This window comes from Schistocerca serialis, chromosome 6, assembly GCF_023864345.2.
Source record: "Schistocerca serialis cubense isolate TAMUIC-IGC-003099 chromosome 6, iqSchSeri2.2, whole genome shotgun sequence".
Taxonomy (NCBI): domain Eukaryota; kingdom Metazoa; phylum Arthropoda; class Insecta; order Orthoptera; family Acrididae; genus Schistocerca; species Schistocerca serialis.
In genome coordinates this window covers 190,447,000-190,472,267 of record NC_064643.1, presented here as the reverse complement: position 1 = coordinate 190,472,267, position 25,268 = coordinate 190,447,000, and the positions used below count along the sequence as shown (strand labels likewise).

The 25,268-nt window shown below is 41.9% G+C and overlaps 1 protein-coding gene across 1 annotated transcript in view; it reads left to right on the top strand.

Moving 5' to 3' along the window:
- Positions 1 to 3,930: 3,930 nt before the first annotated feature.
- Positions 3,931 to 25,268, top strand: part of LOC126483994 (monocarboxylate transporter 1-like) — a 141,628-nt gene continuing 120,290 nt past the window's right edge. The window contains exon 1 of the mRNA XM_050107300.1: positions 3,931 to 4,166. Within this exon, the coding sequence (XP_049963257.1) occupies positions 4,091 to 4,166 (76 nt within the window). The 5' untranslated portion in view covers positions 3,931 to 4,090. The remainder of the gene's footprint in view (positions 4,167 to 25,268) is intronic.

Genomic DNA, 25,268 nt, shown 5'->3' with positions numbered 1-25,268 from the left:
CCCACTACACTCTTAACGTTACCGCTCTTGCTTCTAAATTCATCGAAGGTTGTTTTGACTTTCCTATATGCTGAGTCAGTCCTTCCAACAATCATTTCTTTTTCGATTTCTTCTCATTTTTCATGCATCCATTTCGTCTTATGTATTTCTATATTCCTAAATTTCCTTGAACATTTTTATTCTCCCTTCTTTCGTCGCTCAGCAGTAGCATTTCTTCTGTCAGCCATGGTTCTTTCGCAATTACCTTCCTTGTATCTATGTTTTTCTCTCCAACTTCTGTGATTGTCCTTGTAAGAGATGTCCATTCCTCTTCAACTGAACTGCCTACTGAGCTTCAAACGTTTCTCTTCATTCTTAGTACTTCTGTATCTCATTTCTTTGCGCATTGGTTGTCCTGAATAGGCTCTTAAACTTCAGCCTACTCTTCATCACTGCTACATTGTGACGTGCGTCTATATTTGCTTCTGGGCACGTCTTACAATCCAATATCTGGTTTCGGAATCTTTGCTTGATCATGATGTATGCTGACTGGAATCTTCCCGCATCTCCCGGTCTTTTCTTAGTATGTCTCCCCCTCTTGTGATTCTTTAACAATGTCTTCGCTATTACTATCTGAAATTCAATTAGTCTTTCTCCTCTCTCATTCCTACTACCACTCCCGTATTCACTAGTGAAGCATTAAGCTTTCTTCTACCCTTTCCCCTACAACTGAATTCCAGTGCCCCATGACTGTTAGGTTTTCATCTTCATTTACTTACTGAATTACTCGTTCAACATGCTCATATACTTTCTCTACCTCTTTATCTTCTACTTGGAACGTCGGCATGTGTACCTGAACAATTATCGTCGGTGTTAGCTTGGTGTCGATTCTGATGAGAACAACAGTCACCGAACTGTTCACAGTAACTCCCTCTCTGCCCTACCTTCCTATTCATAACGAATCCTACTACCGTTATACCATTTTCTGATGCTGTTCATTTTACCGTATACTCATCTGGCCAGAAATCGTTATCTCCATTTCACTTCGCTGACTCCCATGATACCTAGATTGAGCCTTAGCGTTTCTTTATAGGTGGGACGAAAAATTAACAACATTTAGCAAGTAGTCAGTGGGACAGGAAGTGTAACTGAAGAAGTTACACCTTCTGCCTACCCCTGATTCGGTTCTACCCCAAAGGCTCAGCTTCCAGTCGTTTTATAAGTGTCGCAAGTCTTAGTTTCAAATGTTCTTAGTTTCATTAGGTACGTTTTAAGCAAGGCCACATTTTTCCTTCTCCTAACGTGATTAGTCAAGGTGTTACAAAGAAATATGGAAGTTCTGAAGTTCCAGGTTAATTTTATTCTAAGTTACACACACACACACACACACACACACACACACACACACACATTCTCTCTCTCTCTCTCTCTCTCTCTCTCTCTCTCTCTCTCCACATATTACCGCAGTTTTCGACCTCTTATGCAGAATTGTAAGAGCTACTACTTCTGCTACGTCTCCGGACGTTTTAACAAAGCTAACGTCGTAACTGATGCCAAAGTGCACACGTAGGCCAATTTGTAAGTATTTTCCATGCGCCCCGTAACTGTAGGTGCGCCCACGTGAGAACACAAGTACATCACGGTGAATTCTCCGTCACGCACTTGTCGTAACTGTGGGAGTGTATCAGAGGCAGCACATTATTTTACTCCCCACGCGATACAACCTGCCGGTCGTTTTACCCAGTCGTACCCCTGGGCGCCCGCTGCTCGCAGCTTACCGTGAGGAGTGCGGTCGTTAAGTCAGTATATTAGCAGGTCAGTGAGCGGCTGCGTTGCATGTTATTTGCTGGTGCACGTCCTAGGAAGCAGACTGATTGCAGGCACTCTAAGTGATCTGGCAGGCAACTACCGTGTATTACAGGCTTCACCTAGCGATGTAAGGAATTTTTTTTCGGTAGTCTTATGGCTAGTTTGATTTATCCCAAGACTAATTCCTCTACTTGGCCAGCCACTTCATTTCAGAGTATCACTTACAACCAGCGTCCTTTATATTATTTCTTGCATGTATTCCAGCCTCTGTCTTCCCCTACAATTTTCACGCTTTCTGAAGCCCTCTAGTGCAACTGAAATAATTCCCTGATGTTTTAGCATATGCCATGTATGTCATCCTGCCTCTTCTTCTTGTATGTGATGTCCACACAGTTCCTTCCTCACTTATTCTGCTGAGAATCTCCCCGTTTCTTACCGTATCATTACACGTAATTTTCAGCTTCCTTCTATAGTAACATACCCCAAACTCGTCGATTCTTTCCTTTCCCGATTCTCACAGAGTCCATTATCAATGATCACAGAATTCTTCCTCAAATGAAGTCTTATGTTTGATACTAATAAACTTCTTTTTGCGAAGGATGTCCTCTTTGCCTGTAATTGTCTGCTTCTAATACCCTCCTTGCTTTGTCCCTCTTTCCAAAGTTAAAGAATCCCTTCACTTTCTCTAGTGCACTGTTTACCGCTGCTCTCATTTCTGTTGCTCCTCATTACCTTCGTCTCTCTCGGTTTACTCTGTCCACAGTCTGTGCTCATTAGACTGTTCATTCCTTCCCACAGGCCCTGTTATTTTTCCTCATTCCCGCTTACGACGACAATGTAGTCAGCGAATTTTATCATTGATTTATTTTCGTCCTGATTTGTAATCCCTTCCTTTACTTTCCTTTTATTTCTGCAACTGCTTCTTTGATTTATAGGTTGTACAGAAGCAACGAATGACTACATCACCTTCTAACCCGGCGCTTTGTTGTTGGTCTTCCATTCTATGGAGTGACACTTCAGAATAATGCACAAAATATGCGCTGGCGTACCGGTACGTAGACACAGCTGGCGGATCATTCGTTCTGCAGAATATCAGCTGACTGTACGGCGATTTTTAGAAAAATAAGAAAACACAGCCTAAACTAATGTGTTGAAATTATTCATTTAGAACTCACTATTGGGCATGCGACACATGTTTTACGGCCATTAGACGATGCGGACCCCACACGCTTTCGGATGTCCTTCGAAAAATTTTCGCTTGTTGCCAAACAAATACATATTAAGGTACGTGTTTTCATAGAACCTCTGAAAGATGTTTGCGGCCGATTTCGTATTTTCTAGCCCTTTCTCTATGACCGTCGATGACTTCTAGTCGTTGTTTCCGCCGAATGACGCACCCATAACACAGTGGGCTTCCAAAAATGTGATATATACCGTTAAAGCAGTTTCCTATTTTAAAAAGAGTGTTTTAGGCGGTCCGTAATACTAGTTATTCGTGTAGTCTGCATAACCAATACTTCGCTGCAGTTCCAAATTTCGTCGTTGCTCTTGGAAGTGATCACTTCAGGTCGTTCATCTCTGTAACCAGAGTAGCATGTAAACTCAAAAAATGGCTCTGAGCACTATGGGACTTAACTTCTGATGTCACCAGTCCCCTAGAACTTACAACTACTTAAACCTAACTAACCAAGGACATCACACACATCCATGCTCGAGGCAGGATTCGAACCTGCGACGGTAGCGATCGCGCAGTTCCAGACTGTAGCGCCTAGGACCGCTCGGCCACTTCGGCCGGCATGTTTACTCAAAAAAAGTCTTTGCCTCAGGGGAGAAAAAAGGCGATAAATTTTTTGTCCATGTATCGAATGAATCTAGAGTTTAACGTTCTGTGTTAGTGTTGAACGCAAATCATATGTTAGTTCAGCGCTTGCTTTAAACGACGAAGGCAATTTTCATCACTTAATGTGAGTGCAGCTGGAATAATCTTTCCTTGTTAGCGCCCTTCTTCCCGTTAAACGAGCCGCGTCAGGCTCACAAACGGACTCAAAATGCTCTGTTTGTCACTGGCTCCACAACAAACTGCTGGATTCCACTCTGAATGTTCCGTGAGCTTGTAAGATTGTGTTGCGTTAATATGGCGGATAGTATCTGACGCGAGTTTACTTCGGCTCGCAAGTCTCTGTCAAAAGTGAAGGTGTCTTACAAGAGTGCCGATGTTGGCTACAAATGTGATCTACGTCGGAAGTGTTGTACTCACGCTACGTTGTGCTGGTTGTGTGCCATAGTTATTTGGTGCTTAGAAATGGGAACAAATAACTGTCAGCAGGAAGCGTGTGTGCAGCGAGGGTGGTCAGAAGATAAGATAACCGCTGGAAACGGTAAGTCCCCATGGTTCCGGGAGAGAAAACATTTTCGGATCTTGACTAAGTATATCATTCCATGTCCAGTATGCATATCTCATAGTATGCACCTCTTAAAAAATTTATAAGATTCATTTATATCCTAACGTGTAGAGAAATTCAGTTTCCTGCTTTGTTGGTGTAGTCGTTAGCGTGCTTGGCTACCAACATTGTGGTACCCGGTTCAAATCCCGGGTGCTGCAATTTTTTTTTCCAGTATAGGCAAGTTGTGTTTGTTTCTTGAAAACAGAAAAGATATAGTTTGATTAAATAAATAGTGACACTGGGATTATATCTCTTACTTATGAGCCCACTGTTTTCAAGCGTTTACCATTCTTCCAGACAAGGCGCCTTCGGGAGCATTATGCAGGTAATGGAGAATATCTGTAGCTTGCACACTGAAATCCAGTTCTTAGTGTTAGTTACATAACTAGTACTTTGCTATTGAAAACAAGTGTAGGAACTAGCCACAGATGATTATTATACACTCAGAATGGAGCAGTTATCAGTTTCATACCGAAACCTTTGCGACAGTTTGGCGTGGCACCTGGAATTTTGATCTGCTGGAGGCTCTCACCTACGAGCTCAGGTTCCTCGTTGCCACGATGGATTTCCCTGTTCTTTAAGTGCTGCAAAATGTTTTATTATACGACGGATAATGTGAAATTTTCTAGAATCTTACAATCATGTTGTTGTTTCCACGGTTCTCTTCCATTGAAAACCAGTAGCTCAAACCACTATTTGATTTCTAAAATTTTAGGTGCCGGACCTCCCCCCTGCCCCCCCCCCCCCCATGCTATAATAATTCCAAGTTTCGGTTATTGACAATTGGAGACTAAGCTTTCAATGAGAAATCATTTTTTTTACAAAGTGCTAGTCTGAAATTCGAGTTTCTAAACCATATTTCCTTATAATCAGAATAACAAAACCATAAGATTTAATGTAAGCAATAACTGCTACCGCCGGCCCTTATAGCTGTGTTACTTTGTACCCTAGTTCTGCTCGATACACGTCGCCAAAAATGAGTAGTCTCGGTGGCTATGGTTTACTGTTTTAATTGCTCTCAGCCGCAACGTTCAACCAGTCGTGTTGTAACTGCTCTGTGAACGTGTGTACACTACTAACTAATACAGTATTAAACGATGAACACACACACACACACACACACACACACACACACACACACACACACACACACACACACACAGTCTCTTGCCCCTCGCCTCCGTCCATCACATCACGTTTGTCACCCACTGCCACAGTCGCTGTTGCTCGCGCAGCAGCAGACTATAGTTACGTTGCAATTTCACCGAGGTGACGGAAGTCATGGAATTACTCCTAATATTGTGTCAGACTTTCTTTTGCCCGGTGTAGGGCGGCACCTCGACTTGCCACGGAAGTCCGCTCCGTGACTGCGAAAGTGTTGCTGGTGCATGATTTTATGCACGAATTGACTTCTCAGTTATGTTCCACAAATGTTTATAGGATTCACGTTGGCCGATCTGAGTGGACAAATCGTTCGTTCGAACTGTGCAGGATGTTATTCAGATCAGTCGCGGACAATTGTTGCCAGGTGACATGATGCGTGGTCATCCATAAAAATTCTACCGTTGTTTGGAAGTACGAATTCCACGAATGGCTGCAGATGGTCTGCAACTAGCCGAACATCACCATTTTCAGCATCGGTTCAGTAGGGCCAGAGGACCCATTCCATCCCATGTAAACATAATGGTGAGGACTATGGAGCCACCACCAGCTTCCACAGTGCCTTATTGACAACTTGGGTCCATGGCTTCGTGGTGTCTGCGGCACACTCAAACTCTACCGTCAGTTTCTACCAACTAAAATCGGGACTCACCTGATCAGGCCACGGTTTTACAGTCATCTAGGGTTCAACCGATATGGTCACAAGCCCAGAAGAGGTGTTTCAGGCGATGTCGTGCTGTTAGCAAAGGCATTCGTGTCGGTCGTCTTCTTCCATAGCACATTAACGCCAAATCTCACCGTACTGTTCTAACGGGTACGTTCGTCCTAAATGGTTATTTCACGCAGTGTTGCTTGTCTGTTAGCACTGACAACTGTATGCAAACGCCGCTGCTCTCGGTCGTTAAGTGGAGGTCGTCAGCAGCTGCGTTGTCCGTGGTGAGAGTAATGCCTGAAATGTGGTATTCTTGACCACTCTTGACACTTTGGATATCCGAATATTGAATCCCTTCAAGATTTCCGAGATGTAATGTCCCATCCGTCTAGCCCCGACCATCATTCCTCCCTCAGAGTATGTTTATTCCCGTCATGGAGTCACCTGAGTCCAAATGACAGTTCCGCCACTGCATTACCGTTTTATACCTTGTGTAGGCGGTAGTACCGCCGTCTGTATGTGTGTCTGTAAGTGTAGATATCGCTACCCTACCTCAGTGTATTTTAAGTGTCTGATGCCGACTTGTTGCAGCGAGTTAAAAAAAAATCCATGGGAGGTACCAGAACTGCTTTTTCAGCGCTTTCTGGCCGAAGTTAAGTCCTTGAGCCAACATTTGAGAACTAAACCACTAATACAAGACAGAAAAATTGCATTTAGTTAAAGGAAAGGGCATCGTAGTGATCTATCACATTAGTGGTTTCCAATCCATGCTTCGCGTAGGGCAAAACACATTTCATCAAGAAGAGCTCCACACCTAATCACACGTTTCACGGACTGCATTGAGCTGCATTCGAAGCGAGACACAAATCATTAATTTACAATAAACATTTCCCCGTTTCTAAGACTGTCTTCGCTTATAATATTTATAACATGTAGAGAAATTCAACTCTTTATGAGGGCAGCCACAAGGATCCATTATTGTAGCGAAGTTAGTATGACAAAATCGGAAGGAGCTCCGAAGTTTTAATCGTTTATTAGATATAATCGGAGGACAGCCTGTTCCAGAGGCGGGAAGTGGAAATGGACAAAGAACTGAATGGACCAAGAACATTAGATAGTCTAAATTTATAATGCGGTTATCATAGGTTTTTGATGAATGATTCGCTCTACTAATAGGAATGCAAGTTGAAAAACTGCGTAAGGCACAGCTGTTTGTCAGTACACTCTCAGGGTAAGTAAAAATTTGATATACTTACAGAATCGGACATGTGAAAGTTGCAGACTACATTTCCTGTTGCGAATCAAACCATCGGGAGCTCTTGCACCTCCTGCCGCCTTGCATAAAATGAAGGCACTAGAAGTTCTGCAGAACGAATGATTGTACAAGTCTGTCTGTAATTGGCATGGCTGTGTTCTGTGTAACCTATCTGGACAGTCACGTGAAGACGATTGCATGCAACTTTCTTTTTCAGTTTTTTTAAATAAATTTTATTTCTCTACCATTCTTGTCGACTGTTGGAGAAATTATTTACTGTCCAGTTTAGCGATGTGTTATGAGTGTACATAGCAATGTCACACCAATAATGTGGCAATAATGTAGACTTGGTATGTATTTGTTGCAGAACGTTGCTTGGCATGGCATATGAGTTTGTTTGTTAAAATATCATGCGGTGATTGTTGTTTAAAATTGGATATTAATGTAAACTATTTAAATATAACATTGTGGTAATTGCTTCGTCTTGTACTTTAGGGTCAGTATTTGTGGAAATATCAGGTTTTTGTAAACAGCAGGCGTGTGGTTAAAAAATGTACCATACTTTTCTGCTAATTGCATTAATTCAGACAGAAAATTTGAAGGGACCATTTTGACCTCCTAATTATGGAATTATACTGGCTACCATTTGTAAGCAGGATAAAATCCAGTCACACTCAGTTCGGCTAGAGAAATTCTTGGACTAAAGTTACCCGCCATTTTGTAGAATGTGCCCTGATGTCATTAAATTATACGCTCTAATGTCAGTGTCTTATCTGATAAATTATGGTAATATTCATCGCCATTGTTAGATAGGATAACGGTATTTCTTGCGCTCCTCCCACGCATTTATTCTAGTAATAAAAGTGGGAGGGGAGATTGGAGCTTGATTCTTATTGGTACAGAGTGAAAGGGGGCGTTTCTTAGGGATGCACGAATCTTCTGCAAACAGTCGTAGGGGAGAGCGTTGTACGTAGAGGGTAGTGTACCTAGGGATGCAAGATGAATCGTAGTCAATACTTCAGTCAAGTGACTAATTTTAGACTCTCATGAAGGAACACACACTTAAGATGGACAAAAGCACCTTCCACTATTTTCTAAAGTTGTTTTTATTGTTACACACGACTTTGTGTTTTGTGCAGCGTTTGTAAATGTTTCGCGTTCTACATACGTAAGTGCTCTGTTGCATATTAAAGCTGTTTGGAATATATTTTTAATTCTTCAGGTATAGCGTTTTATGGAGCGTAAAATGCTATACATGTGTAGAACTTCGTCGCTGGCTCACACTCGAGTACCTTGAAACAAAATAAAGTCTTTTATCGCCGACATGTGATAGTTCCCCCCCCCCTCCCACCCCCTCCCCCGCATGAACCATGGACCTTGCCGTTGATGGGGAGGCTTGCGTGCCTCAGCGATACAGATGGCCGTACCGTAGGTGCAACCACAACGGAGGGGTATCTGTTGAGAGACCAGACAAACGTGTGGTTCCTGAAGAGGGGCAGCAGCCTTTTCAGTAGTTGCAGGGGCAACAGTCTGGATGATTGACTGATCTGGCCTTCTAACAATAACCAAAACGGCCTTGCTGTGCTGATACTGCGAACGGCTGAAAGCAAGGGGAAACTACAGCCGTAATTTTTCCCGAGGGCATGCAGCTTTACTGCATGGTTAAATTATGATGGCGTCCTCTTGGGTAAAATATTCCGGAGGTAAAATAGTCCCCCATTCGGATCTCCGGGCAGGGACTACTCAGGAGGACTTTGTTATCAGGAGAAAGAAAACTGGCGTTTTACGGATCGGAGCGTGGAATGTCAGATCTCTTAATCGAGCTGGTAGGTTAGAAAATTTAAAAAGGGAAATGGATAGGTTAATGTTAGATATAGTAGAAATTAGTGAAGTTCGGTGGCAGGAGGAACAAGACTTTTGGTCAGGTGTATACAGGGTTATAAATACAAAATCAAATAGGGGTAATGCAGGAGTAGGTTTAATAATGAATAAAAAAATAGGAGTGCGGGTAAGCTACTACAAACAGCATAGTGAACACATTATTGTGGCCAAGATAGACACGAAGCCCACGCCTACTACAGTTGTACAAGTTTATATGCCAACTAGCTCTGCAGATGATGAAGAAATTGATGAAATGTGTGATGAGATTAAAGAAATTATTCAGATAGTGAAGGGAGACGAAAATTTAATAGTCACAGGTGACTGGAATTCGAGTGTAGGAAAAGGGAGAGAAGGAAACATAGTAGGTGAATATGGATTGGGGGTAAGAAATGAAAGAGGAAGCTGTCTGTTGGAATTTTGCACAGAGCATAACTTAATCATAGCTAACACTTGGTTCAAGAATCATGAAAGAAGGTTGTATAAATGGAAGAATCCCGGAGATACTAAAAGGTACCAGATAGATTATATAATGATAAGACAGAGATTTAGGAACCAGGTTTTAAATTGTTAGACATTTCCAGGGGCAGATGTGGACTCTGACCACAATCTATTGGTTACGAACTGCAGATTAAAATTGAAGAAACTGCAAAAAGGTGGGAATTTAAGGAGATGGGACCTGGATGAACTGACTAAACCAGAGCTTGCGCAGAGTTTCAGGGAGAGCATAAGGGAACAATTGACAGCAGTGGGGGAAAGAAGTACAGTAGAAGAAGAATGGGTAGTCTGAGGGATGAAGTAGTGAAGGCAGCAGAGGATCAAGTAGGTAAAAAGACGAGGTCTAGTAGAAATCCTTGGGTAACAGAAGAAATATTGAATTTAATTGATGAAAGGAGAAAATATAAAAATGCAGTAAATGAAGCAGGCAAAAAGGAATACAAACGTCTCAAAAATGAGATCGACAGGAAGTGCAAAATGGCTAAGCAGGGATGGCTAGATGACAAATGTAAGGATGTAGAGGCTTATCTCACTAGGGGTAAGATAGATACTGCCTACAGGAAAATTAAAGAGACGTTTGGAGAAAAGAGAACCACTTGTATGAATATCAAGAGCTCAGATGGAAACCCAGTCCTAACCAAAGAAGGGAAAGCAGTAAGGTGGAAGGAGTATATATAGGGTCTATATAAGGGCGATGTACTTAAGGGCAATATTATAGAAATGGAAGAGAATGTAGATGAAGATGAAATGGCAAATATGATACTGCGTGAAGAGTTTGACTGGACACTGAACGACCTGAGCTACAACAAGGCCCCGGGAGTAGACAACATTCCATTAGAACTACTGACAGTCTTGGGAGAGCCAGTCCTGACAAAACTCTACCATCTGGTGAACAAGATGTATGAGACAGGCGAAGTACCCTCAGACTTCAAGAAGAATATAATAACTCCAATCCCAAAGAAAGCATGTGCTGACAGATATGAAAATTACCGAACTATCAGTTTAATAAGTCACAGCTGCAAAATACAAACGCGAATTCTTTACAGACGAATGGAAAAACTGGACGAAGCCGACATCGGGGAAGATCAGTTTGGATTCCGTAGAAATATTGGAACACGTGAGGCAATACTGACCTTACGACTTATCTTAGAAGAAAGAGTAAGGAAAGGCAAACCTCTTTTTCTAGCATTTGTAGACTTAGAGAATGCTTTTGACAATGTTGACTGGAATACTCTCTTTCAAATTCTAAAGGTGGCAGGGGTAAAGTACAGGGAGCGAATGGCAATTTACAATCTGTACAGAAACCAGATGGCAGTTTTAAGAGTCGAGGGGGCGTCAAAGGGAAGCAGTGGTTGGGAAGGGAGTGAGACAGGGTTGTAGCCTCTCCCCGATGTTATTCAATCTGTATATTGAGCAAGCAGTAAAGGAAACAAAAGAAAAATTCGGAGTAGGTATTAAAATCAATGGAGAAGAAATAAAAACATTGAGGTTCGCCGATGACATTGTAATTCTATCAGAGACAGCAAAGGACTTGGAAGAGCAGTTGAACGGAATGGACAGTGTCTTGAAAGGAGGATATAAGATGAACATCAACAAAAGCAAAACGAGGATAATGGAATGTAGTCGAATTAAGTGGGGTGATGCTGAGGGAATTAGATTAGGAAATGAGACACTTAAAGTAGTAAAGGAGTTTTGCTATTTGGGGAGCACAATAACTGATGATGGCCGAAGTGGAGAAGATATAAAATGTAGACTGGCAATGGCAAGGAAAGCGTTTCTGAAGAAGAGAAATTTGTTAACATCGAGTATTGATTTAAGTGTCAGGAAGTCGTTTCTGAAAGTATTTGTATGGAGTGTAGCCATGTATGGAATTGAAACATGGACAATAAATAGTTTGGACAAGAAGAGAATAGAAGCTTTCGAAATGTGGTGCTACAGAAGAATGCTGAAGATTAGATGGGTAGATCACATAACTAATGAGGAGATACTGAATAGAATTGGGGAGAAGAGGAGTTTGTGGCACAACTTGACGAGAAGAAGGGACCGGTTGGTAGGACATGTTCTGAGGCATCAAGGGATCACAAATTTAGCATTGGAGGGCAGCGTGGAGGGTAAAAATCGTAGAGGGAGACCAAGAGATGAATACACTAAGCAGATGCAGAAGGATGTAGGTTGCAGTAGGTACTGGGAGATGAAGAAACTTGCACAGGATAGGGTAGCATGGAGTTCTGCATCAAACCAGTCTCAGGACGGAAGACCACAACAACAACAACGACATGTAATAGTTGCAAATGAACTGAGTTTCATTATTGTGCCGTGCGGTTAAAGGCGCTTCAGTCTGGAACCGCGTGACCGCTACGGTCGCAGGTTCGAATCCTGCCTCGGGCATGGATGTGTGTGATGTCCTTAGGTTAGTTAGGTTTAATTAGTTCTAAGTTCTAGGCGACTGATGACCTCAGAAGTTGAGTCGCATAGTGCTCAGAGCCATTTGAACCATTTTTTTTTCATTATTGGCTCTGAGCACTATGGGACTAGAACTTAGAACTACTTAAACCTAACTAACCTAAGGACAGCACACAACACCCAGCCATCACGAGGCAGAGAAAATTCCTGACCCCGCCGGGAATCGAACCCGGGAACTCGGGCGTGGGAAGCGAGAACGCTACCGCACGACCACGAGATGCGGGCAATTTTCATTATTGTCTTAACAATTTTACGTGTCTTGAAAATGGATATCTGTGTTAGTTTCCAATAGCTTCAGTTTCAGAATGTATTCAACTTGCATCTGCCTTTTTTCAATACTTCTGACTAATGGGGTTTTATTTATGGATATAGGAGTGTATAGGAGTAAAAAAGTTTGAGAGACACGATTAAATACAATACTGACAATATTTTCCCTATTGCAACGCTTTTAAATTTCAACAGAATATCTGTTCCTGGGTACATGGCGATGCTGTAGCTTGGAACATGTTTTCATTTTTGGAAAAACGTTAATTTTCCGGAGTAATTTTTGTAATTTCAGAAAGTGTCTCCAGCATATAAAAACGGACGGCTTCATTTAAAAATTAAGTAAGAAGGTATACTAAACTCTTTTTACAGGGCTGGCTAGAGGCGAAAGTCTGAGAAGTGTCCCAAGCTCCAACAATCTCCTGTGCGCAATCACTACACGCCATTCCATCTTAAGCGAACAGGGTCATTACGGTGCAGGAAAGCAGGAACTCGTAATGCAACTAGGTAATCAGAAAATCGATCATACATACCCACCTATGTTCCATTAACGTTTAATGAATCCACTTGTTATGGAAACGCAATCCTCCGAACCGCACGCATAAACATGAAGAAACGCTTTATTTATTTGTTTTTTGTTGAAAAGCACAGAACGACGAACTGCTATGGTGTCCATACAAATTATAAAAATGAATTACGTATGTATGTTCGTATATGTGTATGTATGATCCACATCTCCTCCTAAACCACTGGGCTGATTTCAACCCAACTTGGCACGCATATCGTTTACTGTCTGGAAAAATCATTGTGGGGGGATAAGAACTACCCACCTATCAAAGGGACAGGGGTGGAGGTGAGAAAGCAGCGTAGCTCACGACGCAGTGATACTCATACTTCAGCCATCCAGTATTTGAGAATGAGAGCAGTTAGAGACCTGAAACAAACTTTATACATAATTTCAAACCGTTGCGAAACTTTTTCTCGCTGACGACCCCCCCCCCCCCCCCAACCGTCGAATGGAAAAATATTTATCGAATTCTACATTTTCGCTGTTTATGTTGTACAATTGCCGCATGAAGGACGACGTTTTAATTTATTACTTCTTTACTACTAAATCTATTCCTAGTAAATTTCGCAGACAGTAGGCACATATACCTCTGGATATACCTGCAACATTGTGTCGCTGTACAGCACATAATTCAGCACACACTACGTCATAAACACTGAGCTGCATGAAAATGAAACAGCTATACATACAGGTGAAAAATGTGTACAAATAAGCGCGAAAATTGGTGAGTATGTGTGAAATATATTAGACATGTGTGTACGCGTGCACAGTCACGGGTAAAAAGCTCATCCAAATCCCCTGGGACGATTTCAGTCAAATTTGGTAAACACATTAGTTACAGATTAAGACTGTGTGCCAGACCGAGACTCGAACTCGGGACCTTTGCCTTTCGCGGGAAGTGCTCTACCACTTGCCCGCGAAAGGTAAAGGTTCCGAGTTCGATTCTCGGTGCGGCACACAGTTTTAATCTGCCAGGAAGATTCATATCAGCGCACGCTCCGCTGCAGAGTAAAAATCTCATTCTGGAAACATTAGTTACAGTCTGGAAAGAAATGTTGTTGAGGTACAAACTCCATCCTCCTACTGGGGTGAGTGTGATACGTGGATGGAGAAGGGAGGACGAAGAGATGAATAGACAGCTAGGGGGAAGGAGGAGATGGGAACAAACAGGAGTAGGAGGAGACGTACAGATAAAGCGGAGATGGACAGAGGGACGAAACAGGAGGAGATGGACAGGGAGAAGATGAGATAGGCAGAGAGATGGGGAGAAGATGAACAGAGGCGGAGAAGGAAATGGACAGGGAAGGGAAAGAAGAGGGATTCACAGAAAGAGGGTCGAGAAGCAGATGGATACAGGAAGGAAAGAGGAGGAAATGAACAGGAAGAGGGGGGGAGGGGGTGGACAGAGGAGAGGAAGAGACGGACAGAGCAACGAGGGAAGAGGAGTTGGAATTAGAGGGGGAGGAGCAGATTCACACACACACACACACACACACACACACACACACACACACACACACAGAGAGAGAGAGAGAGAGAGAGAGAGAGAGAGAGAGAGAGAGAGAGAGAGAGAGAGAGAGAGATATGGAGGACTGGAGATGGCGGGACGGTGAAGGCGACATAGACTAATAGAAGACTGGAGTAAGTACCTATTTGGGCAACGCCAGGTACCCAGCTAGCTTTTTGTACTTGGAAAAGACCAAATACTAGATTAGATTTCTGAAAAACTCCACAAACCTTTCCTTTCCTTTATTAAACTCAGTACGAAAGTTCCCTTTCAGTTATTTGTTGCAGCCTACGACTAGTTACAGTGTGGAGGAGTGGACGGAACAGCAATAGACCATGTACGGCAGGTGTTAATATGTGGAGGCAAAATTAAATTTATTCACCATTCGTTCATAACACTTCGTATATATATTGTAGCAGCCGGAAGTGGAAATTTGTACTGGAAAAACTTTCAATGAGCTTGAAGAACGCTGCTGACCAACTTTTACATCCTTCTGTCAACGCTCTGACAGACGTATTAATTAACCCGAGGCAAAATGTATATAATGCTAGTAATATTACGATCTCAGTAAGAAAAATGAATCCCTGGATAAAAAGATAAATCTAGTAGTTTTTATGTTGATCTGGTCAAACGTAGTGCAGATATTTTTTCTCAAAGGCTCTTAGAGATTTCATGAATTAATGGAACAGGTACGGCCCAAAGCTGAGAAAAAGAAACGTATTAACTGCTGTTCCTGTTAAAAGGTAGGCTAACTGCAGTGTTACAGTTTCTAGCTAAAGCATTTTCACAAGCAACTGGAGTAAAAATTATTTTTGAAAGTAGTAGGCAATATTTAAGAATCAGCTTCATCCTGTAAATATAAGAAAGAAAACGCAGCTTAACTACAGACTGATGCTCTTACTCATAAAAGGACCGGCGGGTGTGGCCGAGCGGTTCTAGGCGCTTCAGACTGGAACCGCGCGACCGCTACGGTCGCAGGTTCGAATCCTGCCTCGGACGTGGATGTGTGTGATGTCCTTCCGTTAGTTAGGTTTCAGTAGTTCTAAGTTCTAGGGGACTGATGTCCTCAGATGTTAAGTCCCATAGTGCTCAGAACCATTTGAACCAATAAAAGGCTAGTACGAAAAAACTTAATTTCAGCTTCGGTTTATAATTTGTTTAAACATCACGTTTAGCATAGGCTTTCGCATGACCTGCCGTTTCCTATAACGTTTCTGTTGATGTCTCCAACGTTAAGGACAGAAATTTGCCTTAGACCAGGTCTGATACTCTTGCAACAACATTCACTAAGACTCACGCACTGTGTTCATAGAGTTCGCATTCCGACTTCAGCCATGCTTCAGATCTACAGCCACGATGGGTTGGCAACACTCTCGATTTAACCTGGCACAGTGCGCCGTATCTCATTCGCTTACACAACTCGCACAAGAGATGTCTGATCTTCGACAGGCGTTACGTCAACCATCGACCCGAGAAAGCCGTGGAAAGAATTCCAACGGAGTGATGTCATACGAGAGTGGAGGCCACGTCATTCAATTGTGTGACAGCCGACTGTTGTGGTACATCTTCCGGCAGCGCTCGGCCGCATACGCGTATCGCTTGTTTAGTCTGTGCAGCGGTCCTCTGTGTTATGAGTGTGTTGCTGCCCCTGTGTCTTCAAGAGTTGCAAGATCTCAGGTATCCTTTTACTGCGATTTCTACTTGCGCTGATAATCGAAGCTTTAATTTTTATAGAAAGGCGACGTTCTGTCGCACAAGTTAGTGATCTTGTTTTTGTTACATACCCTAATTTATACCCCGCAAGCCTCAGAGTTCTTTGCAGAGTATTGTCACTTCCTACTTCTCCTGTACCAGTCACGAATGGTCCTCAGGAACAAAGATTTCCGCTAATCCTCTGTGTGAGCTCGAATCTGATATTATTTTCACTATCTTCACGCGAGATATTTGTGGAAGGAAGCAGTAAATTGGTTGCGTCTTCTAGGAAAGTAAGCTCTCGAAATGTTAACAGTAAACCACATTGTGGTGTACAGTGCCTCTTGTAGCGTCTGCCACTTGAACTGGCTGTGCACCTCCAGTGCTTTTGCGCTTACTGACTGAAGCACTGACAAAAAATCGCTGTTCTCCCTTCGATACTCTCTCTCTCTCTCTCTCTCTCTCTCTCTCTCTCTCTCTCTCCTCTACCAGTCCTATCTGTTACAGGTGTCAGTCTGACAATCAATCCCTGTGTATAAAATAGGAAACGTCTTCATTGACTTACTGAGTCATCATCGTGCAACCCAATTCGCTAATGATGAAACTTGAAATTTGGAGAGGGTGTTGATATAATACTGTAGGCATAGTTCAAGAAGGAATTTTTCGAAATTCCATCCCTAAGGGGGCTCAAACAGGGGATGAAATGTTTTTTTTTGGAAAATATCTCATTATTAAAACAGTTTTGAAGTTAGAACGACGAAAATTGGTGTTTAGTTCCTCGATCAGACATAAAATATACGTGACCAAGTGTTTTTGTAAATTTCTCCGCAAAAGGGTGAAATAGTGGGTGTAAGTTTTTACTGAAATAATTCATTTTGAAAGCATTTTTGAAGCTGGATCTATAAACACCTTTATTTGACTTCTCGGTTATGATGAAAGGTTCTATGGAAATATCACGACTCTCAGAATCCAGCTACCAGACTCGCTTTTTGGTCAGAAGCACATTCAGAAAAGACCATGCTTTTATGGCCTTAATTAGCACGAAAAGTTTAGAAGGTGTTGCAGCTTGAGAACTAAATCTAAGAAAGCTATTTAACAGTTACCACGCCAAGTCAGCTTTGTCAGGATTGCATATAAAAAGAAATGGGTCATTAATACATTAATATTTCAGCAGGCCTAATATACATTTATAAAATTATTTTTCTTGTAATTATTACGCAAACTAATCATTACTGATGACAAAATTGGTGCCACGTTTAAATTAGATTCCATGTACAGGAATATCGTCTCAGATGACCAACCGAGAGAGGTGGCGTAGTCGTTAGCACATTGGACTTGCATTCGGGAGGAAGACGATTCAAACCTGTGTCCGCCTATCCAGATTTAGAATTTCCGTGATTTCCCTATATCGCTCCAGGCAAATGCCGGGATGGTTCCTTTGACACCATACTAGCTTTGCCTCCGTCTCTAAAGGCCTCGATGTCGACGGGACTTAATCCCAGTCTTCCTTCCTTCTTTTTTTCTATAGCAAGGTACACTCTTTCTTGGTTTTTGATTTGTATATGGACAATGTGCGTAAGAATATATAAATTCCATTAAATCAAAAAGGTGCAAATCTGATACGTAGAACTGCTTTATTATATTTTAATACCCTGAATGCAGCTTAGTTTGTGTAGACTAGATCCACTGTTTACAAAGCGTGTATTTAGACGTGAGTAGTGGGCGTAACAGTATGAAAATTCGATCAAAGCAAAACAAAAAAAGTGCCCAGACCATGCAGCCTAGAACGCTCGGCCACACCGCCCGGCTCAGGATTATGGTACAGTCAAAGTTGGGACCCAGAATGAAAAATGGTTATCATAGCACAAGAAAAACTGAATACGTACTCGGCAGAGTTACGGAGGGAATTAGATTTTCACTTATCTGGCATCTTCAAAGAAATTTAAATCAAAACATCGACATACTCGCGCTTTTTTACGAGTAACACTACTTCCCCAGTGCAGTGAGCTGTCTTGGCTATAAAATGAGGGCACACCTGCGTCTTGGAATTTATAGGCTAAAGTCCCTGATGCTGTGTCAAAAATCCAGAAGATTCGCCAGCCATAGTAAATCATATTTAATATCATATAGCTGAATAGCATACGTGGCAGAGATAAGGAAGATTTTTCTAGCGGGATATGATTTCTGTGGGTGGTTTTGTTCTTGGAGAAGGGAGGGGTTGGGGGGGGGGGGGGAGGGATATTATGTTCCGTTACATGGCATAATGCGTTGTACTACATAATATGGTTACTAATACCAACAAGTAAAAAGACGTGAATAATGTCAAGATGTTTTGATTTAAATGCCTTTGAAGCTCCCAGATAAGTCGAAAAGCTAGATCCCTTCTTCCACATCACTAAGTCTTCCCAGTACATATTCGCCTTGTTTGCGCATTTTTAATTCTGCCAGCTATTGGTCGAAAGAGGGTACTTTACGTTACCTTCTTAGTGAATGGAAATCACTGCCTGAGAATAGGCTATTTTCCTATGTTAAGCATATGGTTCGGATTGTTGTTTTCCGGATTGATTATAACATATAAATCGTATTTACGGTCAATATTCTCACAAAATATGTTATTTTTATGTAATTAAAGCTTAAAAATCATTAAATATTAAAATTTAGTCACGTGATCGAAAACATCGTTATTGGCTGATGCTCTGGGGACGTCACAGGCTAGGAGTAAGACGATGCTATGTGTGGGTTAAGGAGCGTTAGCGGAAGTCACGAGGTTACGTGCTTTTTCTGCAAACATTTTAGCTATGTATTGATGGAAAACGCAATTACAACATTCAAGTGATAATAGGAAGGAATTTTGTGAACGCTGATAGCGGAAGCCTAGCCAGAGTTGATGCGTTTATGCTCAACCAATTTAGAGCAGCGATATGTGCAACGATGGAAATTCTTTTTCCTGCTCCCTGCAACGTCATTAAATTCGCTCAAAACTAAGGAATTGTAGAACTTTTGCAAATGAGTCCGTATATTGTAACTAAATTGTCGACTATCAGTCACAAGCTACGACCATAGGCACAATAAGTTATTCTTGAAAAACCTTATTGATTTCCTCTGTCGAAGACACTCGTCAGGGAGACTCCATGTGGCAGGTGTTCGGTGGCGCAACAAATAGCGCATCCGACTGCGGTTTAAAAGGACACATGGACGATTCCTGGAAGTGTCACGTATTTTTAAAAGTCTTAGACGAAATACGAAAATAGCGTTAGGAAGAACTGATGAAGTAGTTGTTTCGATTGTGGGATTTATTATACGAGGGCCGTTCAGAAAGTAACCTCCGGTTGATTTAAAAAAATACACCAAGTTAAATAAAAATATTTTAATATATACATCTTACAACTACATCTTTGCACTATTTTTCTACATAGTCTCCATAGCGATTGAGGCACTTATCGTATCTCTTCACAAGCTTTGAAATTCCTTCTGCATAAAAATCACCCGCTTGTGCCTGGAGCCAGCCTGTGACCGCATCTTTGAGCTCTTCGTCATCATCAAACCGCTGTGACCCGAGCCATTTCTTCAAATGCATGAAGAGGTGATAATCACTTGGCGCCAGGTCTGGGCTGTAAGGTGGATGGTTGATAACGTCCCACTTGAAGGACTCAAGAAGGGCCGTTGTTCTGCGAGCAGAGTGAGGACGGGCGTTATCGTGCAAAAAAACGATACCGGAAGTCAGCATACCACGGCGTTTGTTCTGTATAGCCTGTCGTAACGTTTTTATTGTTTCACAGTACACGTCTTGATTAATGGTCGTACCACGTTCCATGAATTCAACCAACAACACCCCTTTGGCATCCCAAAACACCGTTGCCATCAGTTTTCTGGCAGAAAAATCTTGCGAGGCTTTTCTTGGTTTGGTAGGCGAATTTGAATGTGCCCACATCTTTGATTGTTCTTTTGTCTCAGGGTTCACGTACTTAATCCAGGTTTCGTCACCGGTCACGATTCTGTTTAACAATGGTTCTCCTTCGTCCTCATAACGTGACAGAAAGTCTAATGCAGAGGCCATTCTTTGAGTTTTGTGGTGGTCGGTAAGAATTTTGGGCACCCATCGTGCACAGAACTTACGGTAACCCAATCTTGCTGTCACTATCTCGTACAAGAGAGTCTTAGAAATCTGTGGAAAACCAGTAGACAACTCCGACATTGAGAAACGTCGATTTCCACGAACTTTTGCATCAACTGTCTGAACGAGTTCGTCAGTCACCAATGATGGTCTACCACTCCTCTCTTCATCATGAACGTTTTCTCGTCCACTTTTGAATAAACGTACCCATTCACGGACAACTCCTTCACTCATAACTCTTGGTTCATACACGGCACAAAGCTCACGATGAATAGCTGCTGCAGAATATCCTTTGGCTGTAAAAAACCTTATGACAGCACGCACTTCACATTTGGCGGGGTTTTCTATTGCAGCACACATTTCAAACTGCCACAAAAACTAAACTAGCGCAGGTACGACGTTCACTCGACCACGGCTTGATGCCGACTGACCTGTTGAGTGCGTGAACGCACAGATGGCGTCGCTACTCCCCCCACAACCCGCACTGTGACCAATCGGAGGTTACTTTCTGAACCGCCCTCGTATATAGCTCCACATTAGTGTCAGTTTTGACAAGGGACGACAAATGCATTCACTTTACGAACAAACAATTCATTTTTTCGGAAAGCAGTGCTAGTATTGAACATGTCATCATACTCCCAGAGTACAACTAGGTGTAGGACGATGAAGTTACACAGAGAGATATAAAGCGTGTACAACATGCAGGTGACAAACGTAACGGGTGTGATGTTGGCGAGAGTAAACTAATATTAGCGTCTAAAGCAAACTGATTTAATTTTTATGTAAGATGATGAAACAGCAATTTAAACAATAAGGGAGAAGATAAACACATTGCTTCTAATAAAGTAAGAAATGTGTGGTCACATTAGCCAGGAAATATGTTTCTCAACGTGACATGTGTTAACAGCGAATGCAAACGTAAGCTCAGGTAAACTGCAAGAAAAACACAATGACATTCAGTTTCCGATCAGTGTGGTGGAATTTTGTAAATGTGACACGGTTTTCATAAGAGAGGACTGTCTAGTCGTTTAACAAATAAGTTAAAAATTTTCTTTCAGGGTAGAACAGCTGTGGACATCGTCTTAAAAAATTCGACGGTCAGCCGCTCTAACAGTTAAATTAACGAATAATTGGGATGCAGTTTGGTCAAACGACAGTTTTCATTAGGTATTTAACATCGTTGAATGACGCAATCCTTCGCTGTAACTGTGGGAAAGCATATCTCGGAGCGATTTTAATGTTAACTTCTCATTGCAACATATTTTTAGTTAAGTTAGTGAACATGTGCGTCGATGTGGTGGCAATTTGACGGAACATTGCAACCATGTTTTAAACGTCTTATTCCCTGGAACACTCAAAAACAACTTTTCAGTGGTTTTTATAAATGTATTTGTACAATACGGTACTACACACCACTTGTAACCCAGTTTCCGAAAAGTAAATTCTAGAACAAGACATCACTGTGAACTAGCATTATGGCGGTGGGAGTAGCGACCTAGCCAGTAACGTCACAGGCATTACATGACTCGAATGGAGCGTTGTAGTGGACTTTCAGATTGTTTGAATTTAATTTACCTTTTTATAAAAGAATACTGATATTAAAGAGGGGACAAAAGCATGTTATCAGCCTAAAATGACTCATTTAAGATATTTTCCAGAGGACAGTCAAATACCACAATCTTCCACTGAGCCTCAGCGTGGCTGCTGCCCTATCGGCAATTAGTTTTACATAGTCGTTTTACTTTAACTGCTGCGTATGCATACTCATAGATGTTTAATGAATGTGTCTCCTTCCTTTTATTATTCTACTATCGTATTTAATCATACTGTAATTGCTCTCTATGCCTGTTTATTTGATACGCATTACATTTGTCTGTACTGAAGGTCAACTGCCAAATTATGCACGAAGTGTCGATCCTCTTCAGGTCTTCCTGAATTTCGATACAGTTTCCTAGCGTTGCGACAGCTGTGTTTAACATCACCAACGAATATCCTCATCAGGTTTTTGACGTTACCTAGTAGGTCATATACCCTGAAGTTGCTTTCACGTCTCAAGATCTCTCTGCAAGAGGAATAAATGCTATGTTCTGTTTGCTGGGAACTCTTCATTCGTCACAAAGCCATATTTTGTTCACTAGGCGATAGTTCAGAACTGCATAGAACGTCTTCTGGCAGTCAGTTTGCGCGATCTACTGCCTTTTGGATCTCGTAGAGGGACAGAGCGAGCTGGGTTTTACACGATCGTTATTTATGCTGAAAACGGTCTAGATCACGTTTTATGAATGTTATTACCGGTTTCTATAAAATATAATCATCTTCAATTTTTGTGGTTTGGTACTGGGAAACAATTGCTAATAGCCTGTGGTTATTTCTACAATGTTACCGGATTTTTCCCGTCGGTACTTTCTAGAATGCTCGGAGCTGACGTCGGTATTTGGTAGCCGTCGCGGATAGTGAAATGAGTTCCAGTGAAAACGATGTGTATGATCTCCAAGTATGTATCAGTAGGAGAGTGGGAAAGAGAGCAAATATCCGGCCATTCAGCACGCACGCAACTAATGCTTCAGTTATTGATGCGGCCTTCCTCGGAATCAATTACCGCTGAAGAAACAATAAAACCCTGCGAGATACTCGATATCAGCTCCTAGGCGAGAGGTGCTGGCATGCAGACAAGTTCGTAGAAAAAGAGACTATTACTGTAATATTTCTGATGTTTCTTTGTGCATACCACATCGCTTCAGAAGATATACCAAGCAGTAAAAACGTTTTAAATTGTACTAAACATTAAGACAAGTATTACAAACGTACCCCAGTTTTTTATCCACAATAGGAGGTACAATGGGATGCTATTGTTTCAGCAATAATTCATAAGTTACTTCAAAAAATGAAAAGAAATAAACCGACATTTTCACGATAGAAGAAATAACTTCCTTTAACGTGCTGATAGCACCCATAAAAAGAAATTCCATACTTTCCGAGAAGTTCCTCTCTTAAAACTGGTCGCATGGTTCGTTAAAGCAATAGCAGAGCGCTACTATATCGTATAGAAAGGGCGATACAAAAGCTTACGTTAGAGGGAGTTGCTACTGCGTATATGCAACATAGCACGTCTCCGATGTGGGTATATAAGCACCGACATGTAGGCAGGACATTTGCGTGAAATTCGTGTCTTTCTGACGTGCATGCGCTAAATGGAAAAACATGTACTATGTCGAAGCTATTACCAAACGCGTCAAGCAGAATTAACGTGCTGTTGTTTTCTTGGATGCCGAAGGACAAACATCAGTAGACATCCATCGGAGAATGAGGAATGTGTCGCATCCGTCAATGATGCATTGGTGTCATCTATCGTCCCCTCGTTCCAAGAGGACCACTGCTTGTTGATTTCAAGGAACCTGGTGACTTCATCGATGGGAAATGGTAATGCGCAACACTGCAGAATTTACGGTGTGAAATTCAGGCGAAACGTCCGGGAAAACTACGACAAGGGGGAGCTGTTGCTTTTTGACGAAGCATGTCCCACATATTGCAAATGTCGTAACGTAAAAGTTACACCAAATCAAGATGGAGACACTCGAGCTCCTGCCCTGTAGTCCTGATCTCTCCCCATGTGATTTTCACGCCTTTGATCCCTTAAAAAAAGGGCTTGAAGGGTCAACGATTCATGTCGGACGAGGACCTTCAGCAGAACGTTACGGACTTCTTCATGGAGCAAGACTCGGTGTTTTAACAAACGGGTATCTTCAACCTGGTGCGTCCGTAGTATGATTGCATCAATGCTCACGACGTTCCCGCCTGATTGGCATATCGATTATGGATCGTACGACCTTCGAACAACTTTACTACAGTTCTGTTACCCAAAGTGCCCCGGACTCTGAAAGAAAAAATTCGCAGGTGCTTTATTTTACAGGGATGCGCAGTTTTCGCACTACAGGCTATTAGATTAGGAAGGACTTTAGTAGTGTGCAGTTCACGGTTCTTGCAGATGAAAGTGAGGAACGCCAAGAAAATGATGGGTCATTATTGTTCGAACACTTTAAAAAATACTCAAGCACTGTTCACGTCTGTAGGCAGACCGTCCTCTACAAAATGCGATTCCTTTCGTGGTATTAGTTTGTCATTAGAGCGAGGAAGACGTTGTCTGTCGCCTTAATGATGTGTGGTGGAGTGTGCTCCTCCTGACACCACTTCCCCTGTACGAATCGTCAAGGCGAAAATAAATTGTCAGTGTCTGTCGAACTGAAACATAATTGAGGTGAAGTAGTACAGTCCTTCACTCGGGATAGGGAGAGCAACGAAACTATGGTATACTTTCTGCTTTGAATTACTGTCATATATTTCAGATCACTGGGGTATAGAGTTTTTTGGTAAGTTTCAGTGCCAGCTACTCATTATTCAAAACTGATTCAGGTGTAGAGTTCCAAAAAAATTTCAACAGAAGCAGCGATTTATTTTCCCTAGATTTTTTCTCTTCAGAGAGATGTCATCAGTGACTAGTTTCAAGTAATACCAGTACATACACCTCTCTTTTTGCTATGCTAACATTTGCTTCTTTTGTCAATACACACCACAGTTTACGAAAATTTATATCGCTAACATTCTAAGGCAATTAGAATTGTTACGGAATCCTGAACACTGTGTTACTAAACTAGCAACTGAGAGCAAGACAACTCAGTAGATTACCAGTATGAAAAGGCCAATTATTGATAGAAAAATATACGTGTAATTCTTGCTGCAATAGCCCGCGCAGTTCTCGCTTGACCAAATATCAAATGCCCTTAAAAATCACGTTATTCCATTGAAAAATCTACGGTTTCTTGCACATCGCAGTAAACAAGGACGTCTGCGTATAAACCATATGGTAAAATGTTCCACTATTTATACTGCCACCTGCCAAAATCTCACTTCATCTCATATCGCAAACTATTAATGAGATATAATACAATGTGTGTTACGAATAAATCATTCTGGCTTTATCGTTGTC